The sequence below is a fragment of the Artibeus jamaicensis genome, unplaced genomic scaffold, assembly GCF_021234435.1.
Source record: "Artibeus jamaicensis isolate MK-2021 breed Jamaican fruit bat unplaced genomic scaffold, CSHL_Jam_final contig_233, whole genome shotgun sequence".
NCBI classification, from domain to species: Eukaryota; Metazoa; Chordata; class Mammalia; order Chiroptera; family Phyllostomidae; genus Artibeus; species Artibeus jamaicensis.
In genome coordinates this window covers 12,081,351-12,100,726 of record NW_026521486.1, presented here as the reverse complement: position 1 = coordinate 12,100,726, position 19,376 = coordinate 12,081,351, and the positions used below count along the sequence as shown (strand labels likewise).

General features: G+C 45.2%; 1 protein-coding gene and 1 non-coding gene across 2 annotated transcripts in view; both read left to right on the top strand.

The window, feature by feature from the left end:
- The window catches only part of TCP11L2 (t-complex 11 like 2), a 40,390-nt gene extending 24,616 nt beyond the window's left edge, over positions 1-15,774 (top strand). Inside the window, exons 7-10 of the mRNA XM_037160179.2 lie at positions 4,356-4,543; positions 4,752-4,933; positions 8,769-8,941; positions 13,361-15,774. Of these exons, the coding sequence (XP_037016074.2) occupies positions 4,356-4,543; positions 4,752-4,933; positions 8,769-8,941; positions 13,361-13,605 (788 nt within the window). The 3' untranslated portion in view covers positions 13,606-15,774. The remainder of the gene's footprint in view (positions 1-4,355; positions 4,544-4,751; positions 4,934-8,768; positions 8,942-13,360) is intronic.
- On the top strand, positions 6,794-6,940 carry LOC119060628 (small nucleolar RNA SNORA57). Its single transcript, XR_005084625.2, has one exon. It is a non-coding gene; the product is annotated as a small nucleolar RNA SNORA57 (small nucleolar RNA).
- Positions 15,775-19,376: the final 3,602 nt, after the last annotated feature.

Genomic DNA, 19,376 nt, shown 5'->3' with positions numbered 1-19,376 from the left:
AGGGATCACATTTCATGCTTAGGGTACCATTTTAGAAATCGTCTCACGGTCGAATCAAAGAGCTCTTTATACATTCTGGAAACGAGGCCTTCATCAGATTCATGTGTTGTGAAAGTGTCTACTGCTCTGTGGTTGCCTTTTTCATTCTCTTAACACTATCCTTTGTAGAGGAGAGGTTTTTAACTTTGATGAAGTCCAAATGATCAAATTTTTCTTTTATGGTTTGCGAATTTAGTAAACGGTCTACAAAATCTTTGCAATCTTAAGGTCATAAAAATTTTTGTGGATGTTTTCTAGAAGTAATCATATAACTAGCACATTTTAAAACTGTATGTATAATGCCTATTATACTTGACACTTTATAAGGTTATTTATGGGAATTTTTCTCTGACAGGTTATTATTGGGTTGGCCAAAAAGTCTGTTTAGTTTTTTCTGTGAAATAAAAGACACATTTTTCATTTTCAGTAACTTTCAAAGCAATAACTTTATTGATTTGAATATTTTGTGTAAGTTATTTTCTAGTATATAGAAATATAATTGACTTTTAAATATTAATTTCGCATCCTGCAAAGCTTGCTAAATTAACTTATAAATTCTAGTAGCTTTCTGGAATATTTCTCAGGCAGTTTTATATCTACAGTCATGTCTGTGAACAAAGATAATCTTTCTTTTTACGCCTCTTATTTCTTTTTCTTGCCTTATTGCACTAACTAGGACCTCCAATCACAATGTTGAATGGAAGTCATAAGAGACGGCATCATTGCCCTTCTGGGGGAAGGATGTTCGTTCTTTGATCATTAAGTATTATGTTAACTGCAGCTTCCCACTGATGTCCTTTTTCTGGTTGAGGACATTTTGTCTGGTTCTGGTTAACTAAGAGATTTACTCTAAGTAGGTCACATGTTAAATTTGGTCATGTGCTTTTTCTGTATATGCCGAAGTGATCATGTTTTATTTTCCTTTTTTTGTATTAATATAGTGAATTACAATGATTTTTTTTTTCTAATGTTAAACCAACCTTGCAGTCCTGAGATGTTTATCCCACCAATTGGCTCTGGTGTATTATTTTTATCTTATTGCCCTGGTAATGCTTTCTTAATGATTTTTTAAAAACTTCTCACTTGAGAATATGTTTTTTTTGGATTTTAAAGAGAATAAGAAGGGAAGGGAGTGGGGGGGGAGAGAGAGAGAGAGAGAGAGAAACATTATTGTAAGAGAGCAACAAGGATCGGTTGTCAGTTACCTCCCATAGATTTCCTGGCTGGGAATCAAACCAGTAACCTTTCGGTGTACAGGACAACACTCCAGCCTACTGAGCCACCCGGCCAGGACCTAAGGATTTTTACATCTGTATTTATGAAAGATATTATACTCTGTAATTTTTTTCCCTTATAATTTAATGCCTTTGTCTGGTTTTGGTATCAGGGCAAAGCTAGCATCATAAAATGAATTTGGGAAGTGTTCCCTCCTGCTTTCTGCAAGACTTTGCAAAAAGCACCCTGTGTCTTTTAGTTTGATTTGCATACACTGTGTACATAGTGCACATTTTACTGGATAACAGTGGAAAAAATAAGATAAATGTAGGCACACACCACCAAATCATGAGGGAGACTGTTTGAGCCAATCCTTAAACTCATTGTTGCCGCCAGAGATGGAAACCTGCCAGATCTCTCGTGCCAAATATAGAGAGTGAAGGCTTTTTTTTTTTTTAAGCTTTTATTTATTTATTGTTAGAGGAGAAGGGAGGGAGAAAGAAAAGGAGAGAAACATGGACTGGACCGGTTGCTTTGTGCCCCAACCAGGGACCAAACTGACAACTCAGGCATGTGCCCTGACCAGGAATTAAACTGGCAATGCTTCGCTTCTGGGGATGACACCCAACCAGGGTGAGAGAGCAGAGGCTTTTCGATAAGCACCTACTGTGTGACACATACTGCTGGGGAAATAGCTGATTGTCTCAGCAGACCCGCTTGCTTTGGAAATCCAAGCCAAACATTTCACACACTTATCAAGAAGGAAAGAGAAACAAAGGCCATAGTGGGACCCTCAGTAATCTCACTAGTGAGATTACTGTGAGATGAAGGCATGTGAAATGTTTAATGACCATTAAAAAAAATAGAGTTGCCTGGCTGGTGTAGCTCAGTGGATTGAGTGCGGGCCTGCGAACCACACGATCGCGGTTCGATTCCCAGCCAGGGCACATGCCTGGGTTGCAGCCCGATTCCCTGCAGGCCAGTTCCCAGCAGGGGACCCACGAAAGGCAACCATGCATTGATGTTTCTCTCCCTCTCTCCTTCCCTTCCCCTCTAAAGAAATAAATAAAATCTTTAAAAAAAATTTTAAAAAAATAGAATTGTTCAGCTCAGCTGTTTAAGAGAAATGACAGCCAGATAAAAAATTCAAAGGTGGAGAGATGAGGGTGGATCCTTACAAACAAGAAAGGCTTGAAGGAAGAGGGAGGGGGCTGGGCCACTACCCACTGGCAGGATTTGGATTTAGAAAGTCAGAGAGAGTTGTGGGGGAGGGCAGCTGGTCAGGCCAAGCTCATGGCAGGAAATCGGGAGCCTGTGTTGGTGTGGAGTAAAGTCAGGTTAGGTGCTCTTGGGCCTCCATTGCTCCTGGGAAAGTCACAGGTAAACACACCTGTAAAGTCATCACCTGTTCTTGTGTTTCTCTCTCCGAGCAGACTAAAAACTTTTCCAGTACAGGGACTGTATTTACTCATCTGTGATTCCCTAGCACTGGTGCAGTCCCTGGTGCGTGGTAGGTGCTCAGTTGCCATCGGATAAATGAGTGAATAGAGAGGCTCTTATTACTGTCTCAGTACTGAGGTTTCATAGAAAGGTACATAGGAAAGACCTATGGCACAAGTGCCTCGTGGAGTTCACCCTGCCTCTAGAGCCACATAGAGCATTCAGTGTACTAGCTTATGAAATAAATCTCAGCAGACCCATTGGAGAAAACCTGGTATTTCACTAAGCTCATGCTCTTTTTGCTTTACCAGTTGCACTCAATTCTGGGTGCATGTTAGGATCACCTGGGGCGTTTGAGAAGCGATGCCAGAGCGCCATCACAGACTGATTAAATCAGAGTCTCCAGGAACTGTGCCCGGGGTCTCTTTTTTCCTTTTCCTTTTCCTTTTCCTTTCCTTCTCTCTCTCTTTCTCCCTCTCTCCCTCCCTCCCCCCTCCCCCCTTTCCTTCCTTTCCGCTCCCCAGATGATTCTAAAATCAGCGGGATTGAGAACCACCATGTTTTTGTTTGAAATAACTAAATGGCCTTTTAAATGTGTCAGCTGTAAATGGTTACACTTGCAGTGTAAATGCTCATATCGCCATGTTGTAATTATATCGAGCATGGTTTCTGCTCTCTGTTGGATATCTTTTAAATAAAAGACTGCAAGCCTTTTACATTTTTCTAAGCAGAACTAGAAAAACCAAGAACAACATTTGACAACTGAGGAGAAACAAAATTGTGAAATTCTAGGGGTGGTGTTGCTTTAGTGTGGCAAACAGCTACTCATAAATTACCCCTGTTTGTGCGCTGGGTCTGAGGAAGAAGTTCAGAGTGACTGTTCTTTCTTTCATTCTTCATTAAAAAAAAGAATCACCTGTTTTTCAGTCTGCATTTTTTTTTAGCAATTGCCACCTTATAAATTCTATCAAATACATAATTTTATAAGAAATGTAAAACTTAATGGATAGTATTAAAAGCAACTTGTTTCTAACAGGAAACCTCAGTCCTGGGTCTAAAGTAAAATAAAGTGTGCACAGCAGCATGCACGTGCATTGTGAGAAAGACGTAGCCCTAATCAGGTACCCAGCAGGGCCCAGTACCCAAAACTGTTTACTAATCAATGCCTTTATACTAAATACTTTCTCCACACAAAACTCAAGTTCATGTGTGAGCTGGCCTGTCTACCCATGCAACGCCATCTGCTACCACTCTCTCCCCCCCCCCACCCCTGGTTCTTTAGGCACCAGAATACAGATTTGCTTGTAGCATCCAGAATGTGCCATATGTGCTCGCTTTTGGGGCCTTTGTATGGGCTGTTCTCCTGGCCTGGGGTGACAGCCCTTTCTTCAGTCTGCCTTGTATCTTCAGGTGCCCGGCTCTTTCTCTTAGACTCTGCCCTGGGCGCTCTCTGCTCCCTCCAGCCCTGTGCCCTCTAGTGCTCTGTGTGCTGCTGTGGTCGTTAGTGTGCAGGTCTGGACGCCCATCTGGACCGCACGCTCCTTGAGGGCCGTGGCTGTTTTTCCATTCGCGCCCAGCACCCAACGGCATCTGTCATGAAGAATGCACAACTGCAGGGACCTGTCAGCTGTAGGGCAAATTTGTGGCCTTTTTCCTTGTAGGTGCTCTTGATAAAACTACACAGTGGATAGAAGAATCTGTAAATGAAGAATTACTTTCTCTTTCTGAGACCGCTTTAACTCCTGGGGCTGAAAGCAGCTCTAAGCCAAGCCTGAGCCCTACACTGGTGCTAAATAACAGTTACTTGAAACTGTTGCAGTGGGATTATCAGAACAAAGTATTTCCAGAGGTGAGTGATTTTTCCCCCCTTCAAGTTTCCCATTATGTTCGTCCCTAAGTTTCAGCTGTGAATCACCTAGTCTGTCTGTGTTGCATGTGGTTTACTGACTTTACTAAAATCAGATAAAAATGGCAGTTCGGATGTAATAGGGCTTATTTTACATTTTCATGGTATTGAGCTACCCTCTCTGTTTTTCCGTTTTAAATAAATATGCTAGACACTGATTACAGAAGAAGCGCGTCTTCAGGAACTGACAGAAAAGCTGAATCAATTGAAAATTATTGCCTGCCTGTCCCTCATCACCAGCAACACGGTGGGCGCCGTCACCGAAGGCCTCCCTGAGCTTGCGGGCAGGTTAAAGAGGATTTCGGCTGTTTTACTTGAAGGCATGTGTGGAAAGTAAGTACCACGTGGTTTCATCTGTTCCCTCCTCTGTTACGGCTCTGCACGCATTGCAGAGAATGTGAAGAACCTTGGACATCTCGATGGCATTATTCAGAACCGTGCTTCAGAGGGGTTTATCTCACACCTCCTTTTTCCAGAACTTCTTTTACTATCTCCGAAGGGTTAGGTGCCCTTTCACAGGAAGGGAGAGGGCTTTTCCTGGACAAGTGCTGGGGCGAGTGTAGGGTTTCCACTGGGGATGGGTGTGCGCAAAAGCTCTTCTTTGACGATGCCGTGGAAAAAAACAAAACCCAGAAGCCCAGCAGGCTCAGTGTTTAGAATGCCTGTCAAAGAGGCTTTCCACGTGCAGTAGTTCTGACGCCGTCATTTTTCTGTATGAAATGTTCGCCGGCGTTACTGACCCAGCGTGCCGTGAAGTCTTCAGCAGCCGTGACCTCTCTCTGTCCTTTGAGATGTTCCACAGGTTCATTGAGGGTTTGGTATCTGTGAAATTCATTTCTCGGTTTCACCCCTTCGTTGAACACTAGAATCCCACGGAGATTCTGCATGTAGGTCATCCTGTCGGGAATCCTGTCCAAGTCAGAAAATTCCAAGTCTCAGTCAAAGACCGCACATTTCCGGGGGGCGTAAATGGGTGAAGCGCCTCCTGCAGGTCCGTCCCCCTTAGAGGTGTTCTCAGGGACACAGATCTGCTCCTCTCACTGGGGGGCGATGCGCCTGTTTTCTCAGACCCCTGCCCATTGCTCAAAGAGCACACAGATCGCTCGCTAAAATCCTAGGGTATTAAGAGCCAGAAGGAACCTGAGCAGTTACAACATCTGAAGTCCTCATTTTGTGCCAGAGCCCAAGGATCTGCCTTCGGCAGCACAGCCAGAAAGGGGCGAACTGAGGCCTGAGCCCTGGTCCCCGTGTCCAGGCCCTGCCCTTTCTGTGCCGATCCTTTTAAAAATCGTTCTGAGTGTTTTTAATGTTACGAAACTATTATGAAAGGTACTGGAGAGTGATCTCTGAACAGACCCAATCTTAAAGTTATCATTAAGGTTAAAATGCATGGTTGCTTTTACTTAGTTAGTTAGTTAGTTAGTTAGTTAGTTTTAATTCAATTACAGTTGACTTTCAGTATTATTCACGGTGCTTTCAGGTGTACAGCATAGTGGTTAGACAGTCACACACTTTACAGAGCCCTCCCTTGAGAAAGGAACAGTGTTTCCTGTCTGCTGATTCTTATGCTAACCAGCCAGGCTCATGTATTTCACACTCAGGACTCAAGATGTATGATGAAAAGAAACCTCCGTGTTTTTACGTGTTTGCAGTGTTAACTACCTTAGCGTTTCCCCACACTGGATAAGCATTGCTGTGCAGAAACTGTTCAGACCTTCAGTGAACCCCCCAGTGCTGCCTAAATATTGATCATATAAAACATATAACAACGTGGTTACTAAGAGAACAGGTTTCTGCATCTAAATCCAGACTTTTAAATCCCAGCTCTGCTGCTGCCTTATGCACGCACCCTTGAACAAGTTCCCAAACCACCCCTAGCCTCACTTCCTCACTTGCAAGAAAGGAATAGTATTCATGCCTGTCTTGGAGTTGTGAGAGCTCAGGGAGGTCCACGTGAGGCACTCCTGCACGCTGGCACATCGTCAGTGCCTGATAAACGGGAGCCTTTCATAACTCTAGTTGTTCAGTCGCCCTCTTTGTGGTGGTTCTGTCTCTGACTTTTTAAATTATTTTGTTTAATCCCCTGCCCCAGCCCCCGAAATCTCTGTTAGGAAACGATTATACTCAGTTCTCAATTATCCTCATAAAGGGTGGAGTAATAGCATTCATAACATTAAAAAAAAAAAAAGCAGCCCTCCTCTTCTTGGCGGGGGTTGAGCTGGCAGTCCCGGTCCCCGTAATGTGCAGAGGCAGAGGGAACGGGCTCCGGCCCCTCCGAGTCACGTCTTCAGTGCCGACGGTTTCCAGTCCCCGGGTTCTATCCTCAAGTGCCGGACACTGGTGGGAAAAAAAAAAGCAATAGATGACCCAGATGTCATTTATATTTGGTTTAATGACGGATTTTGAAAACTAGCAAGAGTTTTGCCTTCTTATGAATAGGAAGTCATGGCTTATGCTGAAATTAATTTTTTCCTTAGCTACAAACTCGTGCTTAAAAGCAGGAGAAGGCTAGAAGGAAGTTGGGTAAGAGTCGGAAGGTAAAAATTTTGCCATAAACTAACTTTAGCTTGTGGAACCTCAAAGGCAGATCCAGTGTGGATTTATAACAAATTCCAGTCAAGGCAGAACACTTAGGACTTATTTGTTATTGTTGTTAATGATGATAATAATGATAAAGTCTTTTTTCTCTTTCTTCTTCTTCTTAAGTGTTCACTACATGCCTGACAATCTGCCGAGAGCTAACATGGTCCTGTAGCAAGTTTAGTGCTAGCTCAGAACTTGAACCTGGGTCTGCATGACACCACAGCTTGAGCTGTAATTGCTACGTTACCTCTCCTGTCCCTGGGCCACTCACCGCTAATCCCCACGCTGAACAGAGCTGTCTCACAGGCCCTCTCTGGATAGTGAGGTGCAATGTTCCCCAACAGTGCAGACCAAGGCTGTCAAACTCACTTTCACCGTGGGCCACGCAGCCTCGCGGTTGCCTTCAAAGGGCCGAATGCAGTTTCAACTGCTTAACTGTTAAGGAGCAGTTACATTTGTACAGTTCTAAAATTATTCTGGCCTTTTGAAGGCGACTGCGAGGCTGACGTGGCCCACGGTGAAAATGAGTTTGACAGCCTCTGTGTAGACCCAACAAACACACCGATTAACTCTTTTTCCTTATCTATTAAGTAACCAACTGCTCATTACTTTTATAACTTTCTGAACTCTCTATCTGTGTATAGGCACTATTGATCAGTTGCTTCACAGTAGCAATGAGAAGGAACCTCTTATCTTTGGTCATGATAGATCAAGAGTTCTAGGTAATTTGCCTTTGTGGTATTGACCTCTGAATTATCTTCATTTCTTGTTTTGATTGGTGTTAAAGATTTACCGCTCAGGCATAGATAAAGGAATTGATTTTACAAGCTAAAAAAAAAAAAAAATCTATGAATGAATCCTCTCAGATCAAAGGGTTTACTTTAAGAACAGGTATTATCTTTCCCTAAGAGACCTGCATGAAAATGGAATTGCAGACTTACCGTATTTCACCATGTATAATGCACAGCCATGTTTCTGGCCCAAACTTTCAGGGGGAAAAAAACTTTAATTTTTAAAATGCAATTATTTATATTTAGATACTTGTTTTTATATTAAGAAGGAATTTTAGCATTATTTTTTAATACATTATGGCACAAGAAATTTTATGTAACAAATAATTATAAAACATAAGAACAGACACAAGGTATTTCAGATACTACCTGTGCATAATGTGCATCTCTGTTTTTCCCTCAACAATTGGGCAAAAAAAGTACACATTGTACACGGCAAAATACGGTATTTTCAGGGGCCACAATTTCCTGCCTGTGTGTTCCTATATAAACACTATGTACAGAGTCGAGTGGTTGTAATGATGTGAAAATCTGCTGCAAATAAGTGTTGGTGATCGGGAGAAGGTACTGTTTTTTAAGTTCATTCTAATAGAGGTAATTATTGTCTGTATAAGAAAAAATGGGTAGGTAAAAACGGGGAGAAATATGTTGGTATATCAAAAAAGAAAAAAAAACTCTCCCTGAGGGGGGGATTTTGTTTCCTGTTCTGTAGGACCTTTTGGTATATTAAATAAAATACAGAGGAATTAGAAAAATTGAAGTTTCCCTGATGGGGTTGCTTTTCTGTTGTACAGGACCTTTAACTTGAAGGAAGCCCTGCATTCCATCGGTGTTAAGAGTTGTGCTGAGATCAACAAGACCCTGGTGGAGAGAGGCTTGCCCACGTTAAGTGCTGAGGTTCAAGCTAACCTTACAGGTCAATTTTCAAGCATTGAAAAGGAGGACAGTCCCATCCGGTCTTTGATTGGTGGGTCCCTATATTTTTATTGTTTTCTTCTTTAATTTCAGTTTGGTTTAACTTGCTGTTTTTGACTAATGTTAAAATGTCAGTCAAAATTTAGTCTTCAACATTTTACCTGCTTCTTTTAGAGAATAAACATTGAAAATAGGAATAGAATATTAGTATTCTAAAAGGTCTGGGACCTGCTGCTGTTTCTGTGTGTATCTGTAGTGGAGTGAGAGATATTTCAAGGCCTTCTATGTTATTATTATCTAGCCAATAAATTTTTAGGAAGAAAATAACGAAATGCTACCAGTCACGTTCAAACCCTAGATCAGTGCAGCAGTGCAAACCAGCAGAAGGTAGAGGTCAGTTCTGCTGGGAGCCGGCCTCAGCCAGCAGGGCCCTTTTCTTGGTCAGACGCGAGGAGACGAGTGAAGGGCTGTGGGACTGGGGCGTACAGTGGGCAGCCTTTTGTTTTGCCCGCTCCCTGAGAAAGCGAGTGAGTATCTGGGTGTCAGGCAGAGTCGGTGAGTGGGGAAAACGGAGAATGGATCAGTTAGGACATTTTCTGTTGCCTGTGACTGAGAATCTAAACCAGTTCAAGCAAAAGGAGAACGTATTTTCACACACACCCGAAAAGACCAGGTAGGGCTGGTTGCAGGTGGAGCTTACCCAGAGCCCAAACTGCGTCCCTGGCCCTGGTGTCCCCAGTTCCGGCCCTCAGCACTGCCTTCCTCGGGCCGGCTGTGTCACAGACAGTGGCACAGCTTCCTCTCAAGCCTGTACCTTCCCATGCTTCAGACAAGGAGTCAGCTCTGCGGTTAGGTCATTGGCTCTGGTGGGCCTGACTGTAGGTAGTGTGCCGTTTTCGAAGTAGTCTTGGTGGCCAGAGAGGGAGGGGCTTCGGCTCCGAGACATGCGTTCAGTTCCTGGAGCCAGGGTGAGTGAGCTTTACCTTTAACTCCTGGAACGAGGGTGTGGGACAGATGGTTTCCCCCAAACAAAATCAGGCGCCGTGGGCAAAAGAAGAGGCAGTGGACAATGTGGGGCACAAAGGCAGTGTCTCCTGCAGAGAGTGGGCAATGAAGACTGGAAAGAAGAAAGAGGGTAGACTCAGAATATACTAACATTCTGGGACTGATCTGCAAATGTTTGAAGTACCGTATTGACTTGCCTAAGAGTGCAAATACTGGTTACTCTTTATTTTGAGGCTCTCAAATCGTTCCTCTCATCCTTATTCCTGGGGACACAGAATGCTGGAGATCTAGGCCACGTCAGCCACTCACAAACTCAAGGCCTCAAGCCCTCCCCCGGGAAAGAGCGGTCAGGCGTGCAGCCCTGCAGGCTGCTGAGAGGTGGCCGTTGATAACAGTAACACGCACTGCACAACCGCATCTGCAGTGGCTGAGCCCTCTGCTGCATAACCTTCCCTGGTGACAAGCCTGGCCTCGCAGCCCACAGCCTCCAGCTGAAGAGCTAACAGCTGGGAGAGCGTGTCCCTTGGAGCTAGAAGGGCAGGCTGTCTGCACTCTCTGCCACATACCTCTCGCTTCCCACTGGTGTGCAGGCCTCATGAGGATGGGGTGCATGTTTGTGCACTGCTGTATCCTTGTACCGCGCTGGGCCCACAGATAACCTTTAATAATAAAGATTTGTGGAAGGGGTAAAGGCAGCAGAGACTTAGAGTGTTTAAGTGACTTCCCCTCAAGGTCACATAACTAGCTGGTATGCAGAGTAGGGAGCCTTACTGAGCCTGCCTGACTCTGGAGCTCAGAGTCTTAACTGTTGTCATCGTAGCTGGAGCCCTAGTGCTTGTTGGCAGGGTGGGGAGCACCCAGGCATCCTCCGTGCCTTCCTCTAGATGAGGGAGGTATTTGGTGTAAGAAGAGGGCGATTGGGGGCCAGGGCTGCCCCCGCCCCAAGGAGGCCTCTTAGAATCTGGTAAAACAGCTTTTTTCCAACCCTCTCTCCCCAGTCCAACTCTCCTATTTTGAAATTTTGAGCTTTTTTTTTTTTAAACTTCCAACTGTTGTTGCCTAGCGACGGTACTGACTCACTGGAGCTGCTCTCTGACTCGGGAAGGGCACGCCTTTGGCAGGGACTCGGTTTGGCTGCTCCCAACTGGACAAGTGCTGCTGTCGTTTCAGTCTTGGCCTAAGAACTGACTCGTCCACAGAGGAGACAAAACCACTTTTCGACACAATAATAGTTCTGAAAGAGTTTTATCCTTTAACCATTCTTGCTGGAAGTTTTTTTGGGCTGTATCTGTGATAACAATAGACCCAGCACTGGACAGGCAGGCCCCCAGTCTGCCAGAGAGCTGGTGCACGGTGGATTCTTTCTTTCCTGCTCGCGGGGGGAGGGGGGTGGGGGACGGGGAGGGAATAAACCAAGCGCTCAGAGGACACAGAACGGACCTGACCAGCATCAGCCATGGCTTTCCTCCCCCGTGATGGTGCCTGGCCTTCTGTTCATACAGGGCGTGCTGTCTCTTTACAATGTGGCTACACCTCCCACTGTGTTCTCAGAATCTTAATGACATAATTAGAAAAGTTTCCTTTCAAACCACTTCTTTTCAAACACATACCCAAATTGGGTAAATATTATTTCTGGATTACCTCTTGTGTAGATTATTTGCATGTTTAGAACAATCTGCATTTTTAAAAAGTAATTTTCTACTGTGTGGGTGATAGATGCGTGAACAATTTCTCCTTGTTGACAAATGACGGACGAGGCCCGAGTTATCTGTGACTGCCTCTCCCAGCCTCCCTGGGCCCCACTGTTTTCAGTTTGGTCTTTATATACCTTTTCCATTCCATTCTCACTTCAGTTCAGTCCGCATCTGTGATGTGCCTGCCTCGTGCCAGCTCAGAAATATAAAGATAAAAGAATAGCCCCACCCTCAGAGAGCTCACCGGAGCAAGGAGAGAGATACATTTTTTAAGTAATATAATTTGCTGCGATAGTTGGGCAGATGTCAGGGAACACCACAGCAGGAGGTAGCTGTCGGCTTGGCATTGAAGGGTGCTTTTGACTTGTGGCAGAGAGGAGGTGAGATGGAAGAACATTCTAGTAAGAGGAAGCAAATGTGGCTAAGCCATGGACATGGGCTATCAGGAACTGTGAGTTCTAGGTCAGATCTGGCTGAAACATGTGACTTTTGTGAGAAGTGTTTGGTGATAAGTGTTTCATTAGTGTCAGTTGTCTGAATTTGATGGCATCTGTCCTCCTTAGTACGTGTACTTCTTTCTTGTGAGATTTGTGTCCAAGGCCGAAGAAAGTCCTTGGAACAGCATGAGCTGTAGCAGGTCTGGTCTGTCCGGCGCCGTTTTCCAGCCCCTCTGCAGCCTGGTTTCCGGGTGCCTTCGCCTGCTTCGGCGAAGCTGTCTCAGACGCAGGAGCGTGGAGGCCGTGACGCAGAGCGGGCAGAGAAGGGAACGGACTGGAGGTCTGGTCAGGGTGGCACTCGTCCCTTGCTTCCAGTCGCCGGCCGTGTGTGGGGTGAACGTGAAAGTGATCGTCCAGCCGAGGCCGCTTTTGAGAGTGCTCTTTTTAATAATGCCCACACAACAGGTGTCAACTTCACCTGTCCCGGGAAAACGGCATGTCTCGTCACCTGCACCGTGTGGTGATTTGGGCCCCCAAGTTTGTCAGATCTGTAGATTGTTCAAGAGGAACCAGAACTTGGATTTCTATATGAAGTCCCGTAATTTTAGGTGGTTTTATTTTTTAAAAAAAGCTGTACGGGCCAAACTAGCAGTGCCAGTTTACAAACTCAGCTTTAGTGTACATAACTAAAATTGTGGACATTAAATGCCGAGTTTTTGTAAAAAGATTCCCTGTTCCCTCCCCAAGAAGTGCTCTACGTTTTTTTATCAGATAGTTCTTTGCTGCATAAGTCACCCTCAGACTCTGTGGCTTAAAAAAACAGGAAACGTTTAGTATTTCCCACAAGTTTCTGGGGCAGCCGGGGGTAGTTCTTTTGGTATTGCAGGACTCCTACGTGCATTTGTGGTCAGCTCGGGGTGGGTAGGTAGCCCTGCTGCTCTTGACTGGGCCCCCTCAAGTGATTGGGAGTCGGCTGGCTCTACCGGTTGGTCCAGCATGGCCTCAGAGAAGACTGGGGTGTCCCTCCATGTGGTCTTTCATCAAGCCCAGACTTGTTCACATGCTGGGTGGGGAGGGCGGACGCGAACCAGGCTTCTTCAGGCCCCTGCATGGAACTAACATACCAGCACCTCTGCCACATTGTGTATTGGCCAAAGGGGGTCGTAGGGTCAGCCGCAGTCCAAACGGGGAAACAAACCCCAACCTTTGGTGAAGAGAGCGGCAAAGCTGCTTGGTAAAGGTCATGGGAACAGGGAGGGTTGAGAATTGGGAATATTTACTGCTCTTACTTTTCTTACTAATGGGACAGGTAAAGATACCATATTTCCCCCCCAGATAAACGAATCCAGCTATACCTGAAGAGCCTACTCTGTCTTCCAAGCCCGAAACAGTGCTTGCCTCCCATGCCCGGAGGCCTGGCTGCCGTTCAGCAGGAGCTGGAAGTGCTGGGCTGTCAGTACGCAAACATCGTGAATCTCAACAAACAGGTGTATGGGCCGTTTTATGCGACCATACTTCGGAAGCTGCTCTTCGGCGAGGAAGCCGTGGGGAAGACAGACGCTTCGTCTTCCACTAACTAACGAGGAACTGACACTGGAGAAGAGGCCGGAAATCCGGCGCTTCCGCGTGGCGTCTGTTTCCAGCGATGGCATTTCCGATGGGGCACATTCTCAGTCCTGTCCGCGGTGCGGTGTTACCCGGATCCGTATAACCCAGAAATATCAGTTGCAAAAGACACACAAACCACACAGGCCCATACATCATTCTCTTTCTCTTTTTTACTTGTCCGGAGGTAACTGGCAGCAATGGCGAAGTTGAGTCATGCTGCCAATTCGTAATTAATTATATGACCTTGTAGTACTTGTAAATGTTTTGTTAAACATTTATATTTGGCTTATACGTTCAACCCTTCAGGAGTTGTATTTCCTCATTTATCACCGTCAAATCTAATGATTTTTAATTTTGGTACAACTTAAAGGGTCGAAAAGTTGTGAGAATAACTAAGGAGACTGATGTTCTAAATACATGATGTGATGTAAGCATAACTATGTTTGAGATGTACAGTTAAAAAAAAGAAATGTGCAATGAAATTGTCTTGATGTGTAAAACAGACTTACATAGTAAGTCCTAAAATTCCACAAATGTACCAGCTCAAAATTTATAATACCAATCGTCAGTATTTGTGTAGAATTTAAACTTATTAAATATATTTTAAAGCTATATGCACATTTTAGATAAAACCTCCCTTATTCATGTAGTGAAAACAGAAACAAATCCCTTCTAAAACTTTATCCGGGAGGTTGGTTTGTCCTCGCAATTTATCCTGCTCTCTGAGAGAAACATTTTTTGCACAAATCTCTTAGTGAATGTCTTTGCATTTCTCAGGCCATTGGTAAGGTTTATATAAAATTTTAATATTTTTACATAAGGCAGGAATGGTCTGAATTGGTTTACTTGTAAGAAGAGGGGAAGTTTAAGAAGAAAACAAGGTGCCCAGGAGATCCCCATTCTCAGTAAAGTTCATAAAACAGTAGTTAAACTTTGGATTTTTTAACCACATAACTTGCTAGCAAATGCCTTCTGTGCCGGTTAGATGCTTGCGCCCTGCTCCAACCATGGCGCTCTTCGAAGCGTCGTCATCATTTCACGTTCTGGAGCACGACATCAGACTCTGCTCCGCTGACTCTGGTTGTCAGAGGATTTTAGAGGAGTCTGCTCGTCCTAGAATTGTTGCCTACTACTTCGGAAGTATTAAGGGAAGTGTCAGTTTGGGCAGACTCAGTCTAGAAAGTGCTTTCTCTGCATAAAACATTTCTGATGGTTTTGTTTTCTGAGGGCTCCTTGAACCTCAGTAGGTTGCTGGGGAAGAGTGGGCAGGAAAGTAAAAGTTCCCCATCCTCCCCCACGCCCCCCCTGTGATAGCGCTCCTCCTTCATGAAGCAGAGCTCTTAACTAATGATGGTGTGAATAAATTACCTCCAGTCTGCACGTTCTGGAGGCATCTGCCAAATTTCGAGGAAATTTTGAAAGGCGATTTTCCTTTTCTCACACGACCAAATACGTAAAGCAGCCATTCTGTCCCTTGAAGCTGGTGGGCGTGTGAATGGACACTTGCTGAAGAGCGCATCGCGGCCTCGCCCTCCCCCTTCCTGTGCTCCCATTCTGCCCGTGCTTCTCTGTGCTCAGAAACCACACGGTGCTGTAGACTTTTGTTTTCATTTTCTCTTAAGCTGAAGAAGCTTTCAACTTCGTTCACTTCGGGGCCTGAGCGGCAAGGAGGGTCTCAGAGCATTGTGTGAATTCTTGTGTTGCTTTCTGAGGTGAGCTGTGTACTTGACAGGAAGGCCAGGTGCACTTTTTAATGATCGATCAGATTGCAGTCCAGCTGGTATTCTTACATACTTGACTACACCGCAGTTGCCAGCGGGAAAACAACGCGCAAACATTTTTTTAAAATGCATTTTAAATGAAGGGCATTCTGCTTTTTTTAAGTGGCAAAGTAAATCTCAATGTCTTGAGTCTGGATTTAGGCAACTACATTATTAGGATTTTTTACATCATATCCCGTAGCACGTTGTCTAATCTGGTTTTTACCTAAATGTTTACTTCTACTTTTAAGGTTTTCTTAACATGGTCTTCTTTTGTAACGTCAATTTGATTGAGCACCATACACATATTTTCATTCTTCTACTGCTAAAACATGTTGTGTGTACTGTTAAATTTTAAGCATTAAATATTATTTCAACATAGCTAGTGTCTCTTTTTTAAAAATTGTGTTTATTTTTAGAAATGGGGGAGGAAGGGAGAAAGAGAAGGCGAGAAACATTGATAGCTGCCTCTCACACACCCCTAAGTGGGGACCTGGCCCCCAACCAGGCCTGCGCCCTGACCGGGAATTGAACCAGCGGCCTTTCTCTTTGCAGGATGACACCCAAGCAGCTGATCCACAGCAGACAGGGCCCTGCCAGCTCTTTGTCTTCTAAACCGCCTTTGGGTAACTCAGGGCTGGAGTCCTGCGGTCTTTGTTGTGGTTGTTCTAGAATGAGTCTTCTGGTCGTCAGAGCCTTGTATCAGGTCATGTTCGTTCACTCATTCATTCAGTCATTCAGGCAACAAATACCTACCAGCATCTTGTATGTGCAGAGAAGTATCCTAGGTACTGTGATAGATGGATGACGAGACACTGTCCTCAAGAAGTTTGTTACCAACTGAGAAGGACAAACTTCTAAATAACTACTATAGAGTGTAAGATGGGCAATAAAACAAACATATAATGCCAGAGGAAAAAATAAACTTTATTCCGGGGAGATCATTCTTCGGCTAGAACATGAAAGATAAGCAGGAACTTGCTGAGAGGCAACGAGAGGGAAAGGCGCAGCAGGCCAAGTGCACGGTGAATACAGCGAGTCCGGGACCAGCACACGGTAGAAGAGTGGAAGGGACGAGAGGGGAGACGAGGCAGGTAAGTGGGTTCTGGGGTGTCCTGCCAAACCGTGTGGGCTTCGTCCCGAGCTGAATCAGTGACTCCTTTGAAACAGGAGATTACAAACAAAGTATTGTTTCGGAAAGATTGCCCTGGCAAAGAACACTTGTGGGTGCTGAACACTCCTCTGTGTGGTGTGTGCGTGCATACACGCACTTACACATGAGTACACAGGACAAGCAGTAGAAACTGACCCTGCTAACTGATGCACAAAGGGAGTTTACTGCGTTGGTGTTAAGTGTCTCACGGAATCCACTCAACCTGAAGCATCGGGCTTGAAAAACAGGCACGAACCAGAGAAATGCAAACGATGGCAAGACTCACGCCAAACTGGGTCCAGTGTGTGGCTTCAGAGACTGATTTCTTAACTGTCCTTGCTGCTTTGCCTCATTTGCTCAAGATAGGCCTCCTGGCTATCGACATTCAGTTGGAAGAATCTAGGTCAACAGCCCCGACTAATTTGCAGGGGATGGAATGAGGGAGTAGCTTGCTGATCCTTAGACTCCCGTCGTCTCTGAACAGAATCACCCAACTAGGGGTTTCTCCCATGTGGGAGGCGGTGCTGAGGAGCAGAAATAAAACAAACCTACTGTAGTGTACATTCATGAGGTCTTTAACGTTTGGAAGTACGAAATGTGTGAGGAGACCACCTGATCTGGCGTTGTCTCTGAGAAGGACAGCAAAAGATGGTTCACGGAAGGGCATAGCCACCTGTGGTCAAGCTTCATTCCTGTGTGCAGGTGAACTGCCGGACCAAAGCTCCCAGGTCACGGAGGCCTTGGGACAGCCTTGTTTCTCAAATCATAGTTCAAAGCAGGGGGTAGGCTGCTTAGGGGTGGGGGGCTACTCCAGCCATTCGGGGACCCAACTTCCATCCATCTTGCAACTCAGCTATCCCCTACATCTTCCGAGTCTTGTCTGTTCACTCAGTTATAGGGGAAAGAAAAGCATCACCCACTTCCATTCATGGTCCAATCCCGTGGCTTTGTCTGACTGCCAGGCGGGCAGGAAAATGTGTCCAGGAGAAACAGGCTGACGTGGATACGGGTAAGCATTCAGCTTCCTTGGATTTGCCCTGTGAACCTTCTTTTCATAAAAATAAGTTTAAAATCCTGTGTCTGCTCTGATCTTTCAGCAGTGCCCCAGGGCACTGTGTTAGGAGGATTCTGAAGCCAGCTGCAGCTCAGCAGTGGGGATTGCAGTGGGGTCTGACCGGCAAGGTACGCCGCAGGCATGGGGGTGCCACCTCTTGTGCAACAGATTCTCATTTCACACTTGCCCCCCTTCCTGAAACTAACATTAAGCCTGTTCTCCCCCCGAGGATGTTAAGTGGCAAAAATTTCCACTCTTTTAGTAAAAGTAGCATGGGACCGAGAATCACAAGTTTGCAGTCACTTCTAGTTAATAGCTATACGCACTCAAACCAGTCTTTTATCCCCCTGAACCTCCCAAAGGGGGTTTCCTACCTACATCCAACCACCTACCTCACAGAGACATTGCGAAAATCACATGAGATAACGTACTTGAAACTCTCTGCAAATCCTAAAGCGCAATTCAGCCGCAATGCATTATAACTAATTTATGAGTCCTCAATCTCTTTCAAGCTTCAAGAGGTTTTAGTATTGTGAGATGTGATGATTAAATGCTTATGTACATAAGAACAAAAATTGTCGTCTCTCATCAGAACCATGGTTCATTAAGCCCACTATTGTCATTGGCAGAGACACTCAAGGGTATGCGGAAGGCTGCAGTGATCGTCCTTGATGTCAACTTCAAAGGACAGTGACAAAACCCAACACGTTCTGATTTCCTTTAGCAATCAATCGTGACTTTATTCTCCAGGACTTAATCTAACCTTTTAGAAAGTATGTTTCTATGACCAACTTGTGCCCTCTTGTTCTCTACTTTTGAAGTGAAGCTTTATCTTTCCACTTCTAAGCTTACTATGTTAGCCTCTCTCCGACTTCAAAGGAAGGGACCTAGGGATTTAGTGTAAGGTTTTTATGAAAAAGAATGGAAACCCGGGAGTCTGTCCCAACAGCTGCACTTGACGGAGAACCTGAATATAATGTTTTTCCTTCAGAATGTAAGAAAATAATAGCAGCCACCCAGCGCTTAAGCATATGGCAAGGACTACCCTAAGCACTTGATATCAATGATCTCACATAACCGTACAACAGGCTGTGAAGCAGGCTCTATTATTTCTTCAAGTGAGACTCAGAGGGGCTAAGGAAGTCACCCAAGGTCACAGAGATGGTAAGTGCATTTGAACCCAAGGAACTGAACCCTAGAATGTGTGCTCTTAACTATTCGCTACATTGGTTTCCTTGGGTCATCAGATATTTACTGCTTATTGTCACATCACTGACTTGATATTTACTTCTCTGTTTCTGCTTCCTGCTGCTGCCCTCTCTTCTGGTTCATCTTAATTAGAAACATCCCAGGAGAGAGAATGATTGGGCCTATTTGCCCCCACTCAGTATGGACACCCCTACCACCACCATCACCACCAAAACTATCCCTCCTTGGGGAGGGGGTCTCCTGACAAGCCACTTCAGCTCCCTTACGGCTGCCTTTGGCAGGCTCCTGGCCCTACTGCTTCTGGCAGGATGGTTACATCACCGGATGCAAGGCCAGACTTTTCGGAGAAAGGCCTGTGGGTGTGCTGGGCAGCTAAAGGTCTGCGGACCACTGTCTTCCTCAAAATGCAGAATCCCCTCTGATTACAGCAGAGACTTCTGGTCACATCCCTCCGCTCCTTGCTGTCTGTGAAGTGACAGACTTCAAGGACTTCCCCTTTGCCCTTGCCTTTCCTCACTGAAGAGCCCTTCTTTCTGAACCAACAGTGTTCTGGTCTGCTCTAGTTCT